Genomic DNA, 14693 nt, shown 5'->3' on the forward strand with positions numbered 1-14693 from the left:
AGGACATTTGGAGCCTGTATCGGCACAGATTAATGTGAGCATTTGCCTACCCAATTCCCCAGCCAGGCCGTGACGGGTCTTATAACCAGAAAGTTAACCTTCCCAAAACATAAATACAATGCGACATTTAAATTTGTAGAACTCGGATATTCATCGGAAACGGACCCGCTATGACCGAAATCCTGATTCTTGCGATAATGACTACAGACGCATGAATGGCACTGCTGACAGACAAAAATTTATCCCAAAAGGGAAAATTACGCATTCCACACGCATTAACATACTTTTGGTTAGATCTTCTTGATTTATGTATATATTTCCATGTATAAGCATTGTTTTAATTTATAGGTTAAAGTTGCTTAACTCTGGGACTATTACACCAGAGACATATATACACATGTGTATATATATGTCTCTGCATACACTAAGAGGTTCCTGACTGGGTGACTGGTATATACATATATAGTGTATATGCAGCGAGGTTGATATATTTGAGTGGTGCCATGGATCTATATTAGTGGAAATACAGAATCAAAACATAGTTTTTATGTTTATATTAATAGAAGGGTTAACCAGAGACATATATAAACTATATGTATTTATATTTCTCTGGGTTATTATACTGGTCTGTTCTCATTTCATTGTTCTTGTATTTTGATAAATTCTATAAAAAAAAAAAAAAAAAAAAAAAAAAAAAAAAAAAAGTCACTTATAATGGTTTTATTTTTATTTTTAGTGTCGACTGGACCAATTTTGAACTTTTTTTTTTTTTTTTTTTTATTTCGCCCCCTCCACCCTAATTTTTTACAAATTTTCTCGTTAAACAGATAAAATAAAAAGTCTGGCCTAAGTCAACTACATGTATGTCATGCATGTAAGTCAACTACATGTATTTCATGAAAGATCACTTAAAGATGTTGGTAAAATATGGCTTTTCACAAATGTTATGTGTTTGTCTAATATTCATTTTAAATCCTAACCTTTCCTTATAACAGATGTTGAGACCTGTCCTTCCCAAGCATTTATAAGGATTGGATCATACCTATATATAAATCTATTTTTACCTTGATATTCAGGTATTCTAATCAATTTCTCAAGTATATCAGTATAACCTTACATAACATAGTTCTATGGGAAATATCTTTGGTATGTCATTCATAAAGTCACTTTCTATAGTAAATACTCATTAATCTAAACTTATCATTTCACCAAAAATTTGATTATTACCCTAATGTCATTCAGTCACACAAGTGTCCTAATTCAGACAATAGATGGACAAAAACAACTTTCATCAACTTTATTTTTAGCCTTGTTTCACCTGTAGAAATTACCTGATTTTATTAAGGTCTTTCCTTTTACAAAAGGGAAAGACCTTACTGTATTTCTTCTGTTTATTATTATTATTATTATTAAGGTCTTTCCTTTTTCTAAAGGGAAAGACCTTACTGTATTTCTTCTGTTTATTAAGGTCTTTCCTTTTACAAAAGGGAAAGACCTTACTGTATTTCTTCTGTTTATTATTCTTTTTCCGCCAAACTTTGACGAAGTTAGCAGCCTTAACCGTAAGACGTGTCGCTTTCATGTTCACACTTTGTATCGGTGTCATATATACCTATCTAGAACTCACCCTGTTAGTCGAAATATTTTGTCGGTTCGGAGTAATTCCTCCGAAACCAAAAAACCTTGTTATCGTTCCAACACCGTAACCGTAATAGGTAGAAAATAAACGAAGGGTGAAATTTGTTCAGGACCAGACCCCGGTTCTTCGTTACATTTGGATCGAAAAGATTCAACGACTCATTGGTAGGGTTATGCCCCTATGAAAATTAACCGGTGTCGGTGGACAACCAAAACTCAAAAACCGTAAGTCGTAGAGACCTAGGATCTTCACCATTCATCATCAATTCATGTGACTTTGAAAAATACCTCAAGGTCAAATGTGTATGTTGACCTTGACCTTTGACCTAACACCTTGTTATCAGAACAACTCAGAAACCATTATATTTACAGAAGTTTTAAATAGTGGAAAATGTTTGGGTCATTACGGGGCAACTTTGTTACATTTTGACCGAAGAGATTTGACCTTTTTGTAAGGGGCATAACCCCTGTTTTAGGTTTCTGAAAAGACAAAATCAGCATTTACTATATAACCAAAGGTCCTAGACCCATGGGGTCTTCAGCAATGACATTGGGGACCAATGACCTCAAAAGGTCAAAGGTCAAGGTCATGTACCAGATAGCGAATTTAGTGATTTTAACCTTATTTAAGGGATTTTCAATGTGTTTTAAAGATTTTCAGTGTGTTTTAAAGCTGTTTAAGGTTGACCTTGACCTTTGACCTTAAAACTTTTAAGTCGATATCTCAAAAACGATTGTACTTACAGAAATAGTAAATAGTGAAAAACGCGTTGAGGTGGATGAGGCGCAACTTTTTGACATTTGACCGAAGAGATTTGACCTTTCTATAAGGGGCATAACCCTTGTTTTAGATTTCTGAAAAGGCAAAATCAGCTTTTACTGTATAACCAAAGGTCCTAGACCCATGGGGTCTTCAGCAATGACATTGGGGACTAATGACCTTGACAAAGGTCAAAAGGTCAAAGGTCAAGGTCATGTCCCATATAGCAAATTATATGTTTTTTTTACCTTATTTAAAAGATATTCAGTGTGTTTTAAAGCTTTTCAATACATTCTACGTCTATTGGAACATGTATTTTACATTACAAAAGGAAAGACCTCTCAATTGTTCAAGAACAATTGACATTTTAATTATTATTATTATTCTTTTTCCGCCAATCTTTGACAAATTTAGCCGCGTTAACCGTAAGACGTGTCGCTTTCATATTCACACTTTGTATTCGTGTCATGAATACCTATCCGGAACTCACCCTGTTAGTCGAAAAATTTTGTCGGTTCGGAGTTATCCCTCCGAAACCAAAAAACCTTGTTTTCGTTCCAACACCGTAACCGTTAAAGGAAGAGAAAAAACAAAGGGTGAAATTTGTTCAGGACCAGACCCCGGTTCTTCGTTACATTTGGATCGAAAAGATTCAACGACTCATTGGTAGGGTTATGCCCCTATACAAATTAACCGGTGTCGGTTGGCCACCAAAACTAAGAAACCGTAAGTCGTAGACACCTAGGATCTTCACCAATCATCATCAATTCATGTATCTTTGAAAAATACCTCAAGGTCAAATTTGTATGTTGACCTTGACCTTTGACCTAACACCTTGTTATGGGATAATCTCAGCAACCATTATACTTACAGATGTTTTAAATAGTGGAAAATGTTTGGGTCATTACGGCGCAACTTTGTTACATTTTGACCGAAGAGATTTAACCTATTTTTAAGGGGCATAAAGCCTGTTTTAGGTTTCTGAAAAGACAAAATCAGCTTTTACTACATAACCAAAGGTCCTAGACCCATGGGGTCTTCAGCAATGACATTGGGGACTAATGACCTTGACAAAGGTCAAAAGGTCAAAGGTCAAGGTCAATTCCCATATATCTAATTATGTGTTTTTGACCTTATTTAAAGGATTTTCAGTGTGTTTTAAAGCTTTTCAATGCATTTTACGTCTATTGAAACATGTATTTTACGTTATAAAAGGAAAGACCTCTCAATTGTTCAAGAACAATTGACAGTTTAATTTTTATCTTACAATACTGTTAAGAAGCCAACCTTCATCAGAAACTCCCTTAGGGTGAAAAGCTGTCCTTAAATTGAGAGAAAAGTCATCTTTATTGAATTTTATTCTATAATTCTGCAGCAGTTCATTCAAGGTAGGCTTACACTGTTAAAATTTATATCCATATATGATTTTTATGTTTTAAAAAATCAATTAAACATAACTTTATTCAAATTAATCAAGATAATATATTTAATAATATATGTACATATTCAAAGCATTTTCTATTAATTTTCAGCTCCATTTAAAATTATGCTGACTTGGTGAAAAAACATCTTAACATTTTGACTTTAATCAGTACATATATGTATTACAGTACTGTAATAATTCACTTAGTTATGATTGGTGACAACCCAACCAATAACATAGAAGTATTTTAACCATTAGTTTTACAATCAACACTAACATTTTTGTAAGACTTCAGAATTAGGGGTTTGAACTTTTGGTATTATATAATATATGGTTTTACAATATGTCTTGCCAGCAGTTTTCTGTCAGAAAATAGAATTAAGCTTTAAAACTGTTACAATATGAGCAATAGTTTTGTTACATTCAGATTTTAAGGTTTTTAACTGTTACAGTTTGCCAGGTTACATTACTAGAGATAATGAGTAGTACAGTTTTAACAATTTTTTGTAACATTCAGATTTAATCTTTTGAACAAAGAATTATGATTTAGTTGTTTTTCATTTCAACAGTTACAATTTATAGGAATATTAAGATTAAGGCTTGGGTTGAAGACCTACTTTAATTGACCTATAATGGTTTACTGTTATAAATTGTGACTAGGATGGAGAGTTGTCTCATTGGCACTCATACCACATCTTCTTACACCTATTGTAAATTTATGCAGATTTTCCAATTACTTATTCTATCAAAAAGAACTCTTACTGATACTGAGACAATAATTAAATTCTATAATCATGATAATCCAGTCAACTGTTTAAAAAAGGATAAAATTAGGCAAAATACCAACATTAAACTATTGAAGCTTTAAAATGATACATAAACATCAAAGGCATACCTGTCTAAATACACAGGTGTATGACATAACCTAAGAGCCATTAATTGGGGGAAATTACCCCCCTTTAATTATTTCAGTAACCACTAATGGTAAGACTTGGTCAACAAAGCCTGGGTACTGTTAATGGATACAGTGTATAGATATATAGATTGAATGTTTATTTTGTTAGTTCTATATATGATTCATGCTCATTAGCAGAGTTTGTGGTATATTAACCTGACAGGTGTGCTAATCTACAATGGAGCTACTACTATTAAACAATTTACTGTTCATCTGTATCTATCTGGTATACTTTGGCAGTTTGCTGTGTTAAAGGGTCCAAAAGCTCAAGATATAAAATCTATCAATCATACCAGGGAAGAATTTATCCCAAAATATTCTTCCTTGAGAAAGACTTGACTGATACAACTGATACAGTCCTTTTAAAGTTCATGACACTGTCAATGCAACATAGGTGCAAAGACAGATACATAATAGCTGTATAAAATCAATAGAGGCTAGCAGAGTTAACCAGATCATGTAACCTGTAATTAGTTGCTTATAAATCATATAAGGCCCAGTAAAGGACCATTACAATAAAAACTATGATACAGTTAAATGAACTCAGTTTTCTCATTTGAATTGTTTAACATTTCTCATTGTGGGGCCTTTCTTAGCTGACTATGCAGTATTTGCCTTGCTCATTGTTGAAGGCAGTACTGCAACCTATAGTTGTTAATTTCTGTGTCATTTGGTCTCTTGTGAAGAGTTGTCTCATCCACGTCTTCTTTTTTATACTTAGTTTTACATGCATGATTAATTGATAAGTTGTTATTAACTATAGCTTTCAGTAACTGTAACTTTCATTACTCTCAAATCTGTGCTTTGTGTCTTTACATTTTATGTTAGTTTTTTTTGTGCTTTGTCTGTATCTAATGAGTTTAAAATAGTCATCTTCAATTGCTTTTTATAGTTTGGTTTTCTGTTGTACTGTTACACCCCTATCTCAAGTAAGCAGGGTGGGGTTGGTGTTATATTACATATTTAATCCTGCTACATTCTGCATATGTGCCTGTCCCAAGTCAGAAGACTTTAATTCAGTTGTTTCACTTGGTCTCTGGTGGAGAGTTTTCTCATGTGCCTGTCCCAAGTCAGAAGACTTCAGTTGTTTCACTTGGTCTCCGGTGGAGAGTTTTCTCATGTGCCTGTCCCAAGTCAGAAGACTTTAATTCAGTTGTTTCACTTGGTCTCTTGTGGAGAGTTTTCTCATGTGCCTGTCCCAAGTCAGAAGACTTTAATTCAGTTGTTTCACTTGGTCTCTGGTGGAGAGTTTTCTCATGTGCCTGTCCCAAGTCAGAAGACTTTAATTCAGTTGTTTCACTTGGTCTCCGGTGGAGAGTTTTCTCATGTGCCTGTCCCAAGTCAGAAGACTTTAATTCAGTTGTTTCACTTGGTCTCCGGTGGAGAGTTTTCTCATGTGCCTGTCCCAAGTCAGAAGACTTTTAATTCAGTTGTTTCACTTGGTCTCTGGTGGAGAGTTTTCTCATGTGCCTGTCCCAAGTCAGAAGACTTCAGTTGTTTCACTTGGTCTCCGGTGGAGAGTTTTCTCATGTGCCTGTCCCAAGTCAGAAGACTTTTAATTCAGTTGTTTCACTTGGTCTCTGGTGGAGAGCTTTCTCATGTGCCTGTCCCAAGTCAGTAGACTTCAGTTGTTTCACTTGGTCTCCGGTGGAGAGTTTTCTCATGTGCCTGTCCCAAGTCAGAAGACTTTAATTCAGTTGTTTCACTTGGTCTCTGGTGGAGAGTTTTCTCATTGTCAATCATACCCATCATCTTAATTTTATCTGTACACTTCTAATACTTGATCTATCAACATCAAACTTGACTAAACAATAAAATACAATACTCTGAAAATGCAAATAAATAGTAGTTATTCAATTCTTTTGAAATATATATAGTAATATAAAATAATTCAGGGAGCACTGGGGCACTCATAGTATTGCCCATTGAGCATATCATAATCATTAAGGAAAAATCTTTCATTTATATTTAGATATGAAAATAAATTTGCACACAGAAAAGGGTCCATGGAAATGTTTACTTTTATCTGTAAATAAAGAGGCTTTTTCAGTTTTTCAATGACATGAAAAATATATTGATATTATTATGTTGTTTATTATAAGGGTCAACTGTTTATCTTTGACCAGAACAATTGTATTCTTAAAACAGGACATTTAACTTTCATTCATAAAAGTTAAAAAGAGGAGCATCTAACTTTTAGCTGGAGGACATAATACTAAATCATGTTAGTATCATATCTGACAAAGGAACTGTCGCTACAATAACCAATTACATCCAATCATCTTAAAAACTACCACTTTCATTGATAACTCCTCAAGTCACGGATTCAAATAAAATGATGAATGAGTGCAATTCTCAATGAACAGACTTTGTATCAGAATGTATAGGTCAGGTGGACCATCGGAATGCTGGTGTTAGCCATATGTTGGAGTTTGAAGACAATTATTGACCGGTGTCCACCAGGGACAAGTTCCATAACAGATGGTCCTGCATCTGTCCTCAAACGTTGAACTGAGAGAAAAGGTTCACTCAGGACGAGCTTACTCATGTTTGTCATTCATCACAAAGTTTTATTCAGGATTTATAGAGAAGTTTAATTATAAAGTGTAAATGAAGTCAAAAAGTGAATTTTCAATTTTATATATTTTACATGGTTGTATATGTAAAGTTACAAATTAAGACACCATTTGAGTTTTGTAACTTCCTTTAAATAAAAGATTCATTCATTAATAGTCAAAACAGAGACTGTTCTTTTGGTTCTGATCACAAGTTATCAAAACAACCGTCAACTAACCAATGCTCAACAAACTGACCAAAGCTTTAATGGTCAATATAAATATTCTTATGAGTATACTCACTTAAAAAACTATACACAAAATCATCTAGTATGAATTTAAACTACTCTACTATAAAATATAAGTTCCATTAACTGTCCCTTTGACCTTAAATTTTAAATATTCTTCCACATGAATGCAAGAATTTGTACATTCTTCTTTAATTTTGGCTGAGTTGTCAAGTGAACAAATTTCATGCAGTCATATATAAGTAAATACATGAACATTTTTTATCACTTCTTAATCATATGCCTGATAATTCAATTTTTCCACCTGATAAATTGTTCTAGGTAATTTCATCTTTTTTAATTATTTTTTTTAAATAATTTTCTTTATTTAAAAGAAAATTTCATGTTAAGAAAACATTTAAAGATCATCTTTATATATGAACCTATTGTGTCAAGTGCAATCTTGTTGTTTGAGATACATTTCTGAACAGACCACCAAGGCATCATATGGGATACTATTCAAGGTCATATCATCTGTCAATGTTGAACAATTACATAATTATGACAAGTAATATCATTATATTGAAAGCCTATAGATGACCCTGATTGACATTTGCCCTGTAATGTATAGAAGCACACATCAGCATGCATCCAAGTAATGTTACCCTTACATTTAAACCAATAAATCATAAAGAAGTTTTTTGGTGACATTCTTTACCATAATTTTGGCTTTAAGCTGTCACTTTGTATAGGTTCACTTAAAATTCAAAAATCTGACCACATTTAAACAAAATTGAGCAGAGAATAAAATAAATCAGAAACAACTCTCCTCTGCTATAGTAAGTGATCCCGACACCTGCTCTTACAATTCTATAGACCACTGCTTATTAACTCCACCTACCACAAATCATTGTCTCTTACCAGACACAGCAAGATGAATATTTATAAGGTTGGCCAAGAGAATTTGATGCTGGACCGATTAATTTTTCACAATACTCATTTAACAGGTAATTTTCTGTTGGCCTTCTGGGCTATAGTTTAAGCAAGTGGCAATTTGGACTTGAAATAATCTTCCGTGACCCTGACTCATGCCGGTTGACCTTTACCGTATTAATCTTTTATCTGTATAATGGGTAAGGATTTTTAAACCTTTACAATACATAAACTCCATTTGTGGAATTAAAATAAGAGCCTTTTAAATATCAATTGATTCCAGTGATATCTGGGAAAGAAGCCCTGATAAGGTAAACTCCATCAAATTACTGTATTGTTGAAAAAAGAAGGGATATAATATGATCCAGATTTAATACTTGCACTTATATAATGGATGAAAACCCTTCAAAAGAAGAAGGGTCTATATAATGTTTATGACTACTACTTCAAATATAAACATTATGTGCTTGCATTATGGATGAAAAGTTCCATTTTGGCTGCAGCGAGTGAACACTTACTAATTTTGCAAGTGTTTATACTTCAAAATTAAAGCTTATTGGAATGATTTCATTCTGTTGTATATATTCAACAAAAAGTGATACATTGAAACCCTGCAGAACCAGTACTTAATGTATACAGAGCCTCATTAAACCTGCCACACAGATATTATCATTGACCCTTGTCTCATTAAAGCTCCCTCTACCAGAACCCCATTACAACAAACACAAAGTGTAGAAATTAAGCATGATTAAAGTGTTTTAAAAAATGTGAATTCCCTGTGCTTTCTCAAACACCTTGAAGACAAGGAGAAAATGGATTTGCAGACACCAAATTCAATAATTTTTCAGTCTTGTACTCAAGAGATATTTCATGAAATTTTAATAACATGCATAGCTGACACATATTAGTTAGAATTAAATTTATACAACGTCACTCTTTATAGTCCTCTGAGAAATCTAAAACATTAATTTGAGTTATGAACAACAGAGAAATGTCAATATGTAACATTTCAAAGTTCTATTGATTTCATTCTATAACATATGATTATTTAAATACAATATTCAGGAAGCAGAAAAATGCACAACTCCAGGGAATTATATGCAGATGCTAAAATTCTAGAAATTTTAAATACAAATGACTGAATAAAAGTACTCGCTATCATAAATGACAGGAACAAGTGTCATATCCCAAACAGTAATTCATTTTTATTTTCCTGTCTTTTTCTTGGAACTAGAAACAACATGGATTTGATTGTAGTGGATTTTTACTTTTTTTTTGTTTTTTTTGTACTTTATATTAGTAATTAGTTGATTTGAAACAGATAGTGTTAGTAGGGACTATTTTTTTTCAAATGTACAACAATATTTTTAACCACTGCAAAAAAGGGATAGCAATTTTCTAAGAACAGATCTCAAGAAATAGATCCTTAAATATACTTACTTGTGAGAACACATAGAAGGAAGAGGTATTCTGTGTAAGATATAATGCCTGAAAATAGAAATTGACATCAAACTTTAAATAACAAAAAAACTTACATTACGTTGTAAATTACATCACATACATGTATTTGTACTTTTGAGAAAAATTATCTCCAAATTAGACACGATTTTCTCATATATCATAAATCTTTGATTCCTGGAAAGAATATTTATGTACAAATTAAGAGTAATCAGGGTATATAGAACCACCCATGTTTGAACTAATATTATCTGGGAACGACTTCAGGCCGACAGATAAAAGACAATTCCATTAATCTGCGACAATACGCCCACTACTGCTTCTAAATATGACATAAATATGACATTTTCTCAATGAAGTTATGGAGATATCTAAAGAAAGTTTTATCATATTTCATTCATTAATGGCAAATGTTATGTAATATATTTCTCAAATCTTCATTTCATTTCAATAATTCATAAGAAATAGTCAAGATTATGCTGATCAAAGGCCATAAATATTTATAACCTATTATTTATGCCTTAATATTTAAAAAAAAAAATATGAAATCTTAATTTTTATAATATGACACAAATATTGACAAATGGTTGTTTGTTGGAAAGCAGCAATGCAAGGTTTCATGCAGTCTGATGATGCAGATAAAGATTGCCAATGAGACAACTAACCAGCAGAGTCAAAATGATGTAAGCAACTACTGGTCACTCACAGTACCACCTGGCTTCAATAATAACCCATTCTGTAAAGTCACTTGTATAAGTAGATATAAGAAGATGTGGTATAATTGCCGATAAGACAACTCTCCATCCAAGTTACAATTTGTAAAAGTAAAACCATTACAGGTCAAAGTACAAATATCACAAAAACTGAAATACTTGAAACAACAAAACCAGTAACAGCTAACCTGATGTATAATTCTAAATGTCAAAATGTTCATTCAGTAGCAAAATAACACTCAGATTATAACACCAGTCAAATTCAATCAATATTAAATAGATTTTTGTTTTACAATTTAAACATGATTTCACCTGATATAACGCCTGTAAATGTATCTTCAGGAATATTGATAGTTAAGGTATAGTATGAGTATTAAAGAGAGCTGCTACATTGACAACACTAGGGTCAGTACATATACAATCTTCATGTAATTAGGTGTGGGTATTTCATCTCCTACCTGAAAACCTTTCAGTAAATTTGTGAAGTCTCAGGAACAGTAAAGGAGCTACTATGACATAGTTCTACTTCTCACAAAATCAAGGAAAAGAAATGTTACATGTACCTACTATACCTATAACAATATATGTATATAAACACAGAAGTGTGAATGAGAGGCAGATTAAATACTAAGATAAAGCTCCACTCCTTTTCAATATAAACTTCAACAGGATTTACATTTTTTTATACTTCACTAATGATAAAAGTTTGTTTTTTTAACATGACAGTTGAACGGTTTTGATGGGAGAGTCAATGATGCAATTTAAATTATGTATTTAAATCTCCTGCTATTGACTGTTGGAAGCACTCTTATTCAACATTTTTTACTGAAATTGTTGTCAAATCATCATATTTAGTTTGAAATAAAGTTCTGCACTGTCATTTCAGCCTTAATTGGAACTTCTCTTTAGTGACAAATAAGGAGATGTACATGTTGTACTGATTGTAAATGAGAAGTCCCAGGTCCAACATGGAGCAAATGACATAGATACCATTACCTGAGCATTTCAAGCAATTTAATCACAGAGCTTTTCATTTTAATTCTCAGTTAAAAGTGACAACAAAGCTGCAGCGACTATTTATTTTTTTGGAATTAAAACTAAAAGATGATTGATTTTCAGTTACAGTGGCTAATATATACTGGGAGTTACTCATACTTGATTCATTATTTCTTTCTTTTCAAATAGAAGGACATCAAAAGTTCAACGTTTGTGACCACCATGAAGATCTAAGCCTGATTTAAAGTCATCATTTTTCTGCTTTGTGCATCATTGTAACTGTTTCTAATTAAGCTTCTATTTGATTAATTACCAACGAGCTCCAACTGGCTATTATCATTGTATTATAGCCATTTTTGAATAATTTCATCACCTTCATGTTTTGTCAAACACTTGAGTCTGAGTTACAAATTGTTGAGAGATTAAATAGATTTTCTACAGAGAAAGCCAAAGGGAGATCATTTATCACATCTATAACAAAACAAATCACCTTACAATTGTTTATTTATCATTTCAAATAACAAGCTATTTCAATATCATTAAACGTACTGGGTACAAATAATAGATGAGCCTTTCTTTTGAAGTCGTCCAAACACACACAGACTTTTTACATTTGTCTGAAGCACTAACTGCAGTGATTGTGGTATAATTATAGTTCAACAAAAGTTGGAAACTATTCAGCCAACCTACCACAGACAAATAGAAACAAAATTATCATCAACAAGTATTTGTAACTTTGTCAACACTTTACAGTGCATAATTCATCTTTAGGGTTCTTTGAAACAGGCTCTCTTGGTTATAGGGAATCTTCTCCTTGTTATTTGATTATTTTAATATACACTAGAACACACCTGTGATATGGTTCCAACTATATGCTCCCATTCAAATGCATTGATCAGCCAAAAAAAGGGAGGGTTCCAACCCCCGGAACCCCCCCCCCCCCCCCCCCCCTGGATCCGTCACTGAATAAAGTTGAATTCTTTGATTCGCTGTTTTACGTCCTGTGATTATGACCCGTGTATATAGCATATTAATCCTGAATACACTGTTTGTTGGTGCGCCTGTCAGATGCGGAACATACAGATAAGGTAACAGGTAACAGGTGAATATACTATAGGTATCGGTATCGGACTCGACCCGGAACTTCTTAATTATTGGCAATATTAATTACGTGGAAAACAAAAGGGCCTGGAGTGGTGTAATTTTTAATCTACACCTTTGTACTATATTAGTTATATATAAAGTTGAATTCTTTGATTCGTCGTTTTTACGTGATAACGGCTGACAAATTGGACCTCGTAATTTTAGTATTATAGATGGTTAAATTGCTTCTCACAGATTTAGTATTAAATGTTATAGTTTCATTTTTTTTGTTGATCAATGTTTAGAATAGGAGGCAAGACTCCCGTTTGAACTCAGTCCTTCAAGTATGTTTATCCTATTTCTGTCAATAACAAGGAAGTTTTTGAGGATAGGAAATCAGATGTGATGACATGCTAGAGAGGCTTGTACTCTACAGCAATCAGTGTTAAGATTTAACAACTAAAATTATCTTAAAGATAGTTGTCACTTCCTACTTCCTATAGAAAGAATCAAAGATGTCACATTTTAATCTTATTAAAATGGTTTTATAGTGATAATATTAAAATTATTGAAGAAAGACAATATACCAAAGTGTCTTTAATAGTAGACTACACTGACATCTCAGTTGAACATTTCTTTTGACTTTCTGCATTCTAGCAGATAACCAATATTTCCAGACATAAAGTTAACACTTGTTACTTAGACAAGTTCTTGAATGTAGAACCACTTGAGAGGTGAAACCTGATAAGTATAAAACCTGTTCTAAGTTAAACCTCTAGTACTTAAGAAATCACTAGGATACCAGTTTTATTTAACCAATCAAGTCTAATATTTCTGACCGAAAATAATATCTTTAGTCAGTTTCATACATCAAATACATCATTTTATAGCGGATAAAAACCTGTCAACTACGGGGGCAGCACGTGGCTACTATTGTAGTGTTTCTAATGTTTCCTATTACAATGAATGCATTCAATAACAGTAATCAGCCCTATACATCTGCTCACCTAGCTTGTCCATTCAAAAAATGGAGGGAAATTGTCCTGAGAGTCACCCAAGGTAAAACAACTTTATTATTATACTATTTTATGGTCATTTTTAATAGGTATTCATAAACATATAGTGATATCATTTGTAAAACAACTTTTGCAAAAATGTATTTTTTTAAAACTGTGGAATTTCTAGAGTTTGAATTGCACTATTAATCATTTATGGAATCTGCACTAAAACAAACAACACTGGAATACCACTATTGATGTTGTTATATAATAAAATAAGTCAATGTTAAGGTTTTTAATGAAACAAATAATTAAATATTCATCAGAACATCAGGGACTATTCCCAGGATATAAAAGAGATATGATAATCTGATTAAATCTTTTAAGGAATGGGAATTATATTATCCTTAGTCCACTAATCTGTGATGACAGGTTTCTTACCTGTTAATTACTTTAACTTAGTACATACCTATATAGTATTGTACCTTTTAATTGGTTGTTAATTATTCAATACTATTGTCAATTATCTAGGAACAATACCTATCCCTAACTCATATAACATTATCTAATTAGATTAAAAGGATTGTCATTCTCACAATTATAATCCATACAAATGTGAAAACAGATTTTTGTTTAATCCATTTAGGAAATTCCAAATATCTTCGTGAATTAAAAAAATATTTAGCCCAGTGAATTTTATAAATATTTAATTTAGTTCAATCTGTCAACTTAGATTATATAATTGGCCAATAATTAGTATAACACATTCTACCTATTCTCCATTTATCATATAATGTAATTAAATAATAAATTATTTTTTTAGATACTTCATATCATATTTATCTTACTATGTGACAGTTTGTTTAATCTGATTGTAATCTAAATAAAATTTTGTTAATTCTACATTCTTTAAATTTAAATGGTGTTATATATTTTAATACCTTCAAAACATTG

General features: G+C 32.3%; 1 protein-coding gene across 9 annotated transcripts in view; it reads right to left on the bottom strand.

Moving 5' to 3' along the window:
* LOC143084952 (calcium uptake protein 3, mitochondrial-like) overlaps positions 1-14693 on the bottom strand; it is an 82786-nt gene that overhangs the window by 35657 nt on the left and 32436 nt on the right. For all 9 annotated transcript variants that reach the window (XM_076261049.1, XM_076261045.1, XM_076261046.1 and 6 more), the window contains exon 4: positions 9932-9979. In XM_076261049.1, coding sequence (XP_076117164.1) covers positions 9932-9979 — 48 coding nt within the window. The remainder of the gene's footprint in view (positions 1-9931; positions 9980-14693) is intronic.

Source organism: Mytilus galloprovincialis, chromosome 8 (assembly GCF_965363235.1).
Source record: "Mytilus galloprovincialis chromosome 8, xbMytGall1.hap1.1, whole genome shotgun sequence".
NCBI classification, from domain to species: Eukaryota; Metazoa; Mollusca; class Bivalvia; order Mytilida; family Mytilidae; genus Mytilus; species Mytilus galloprovincialis.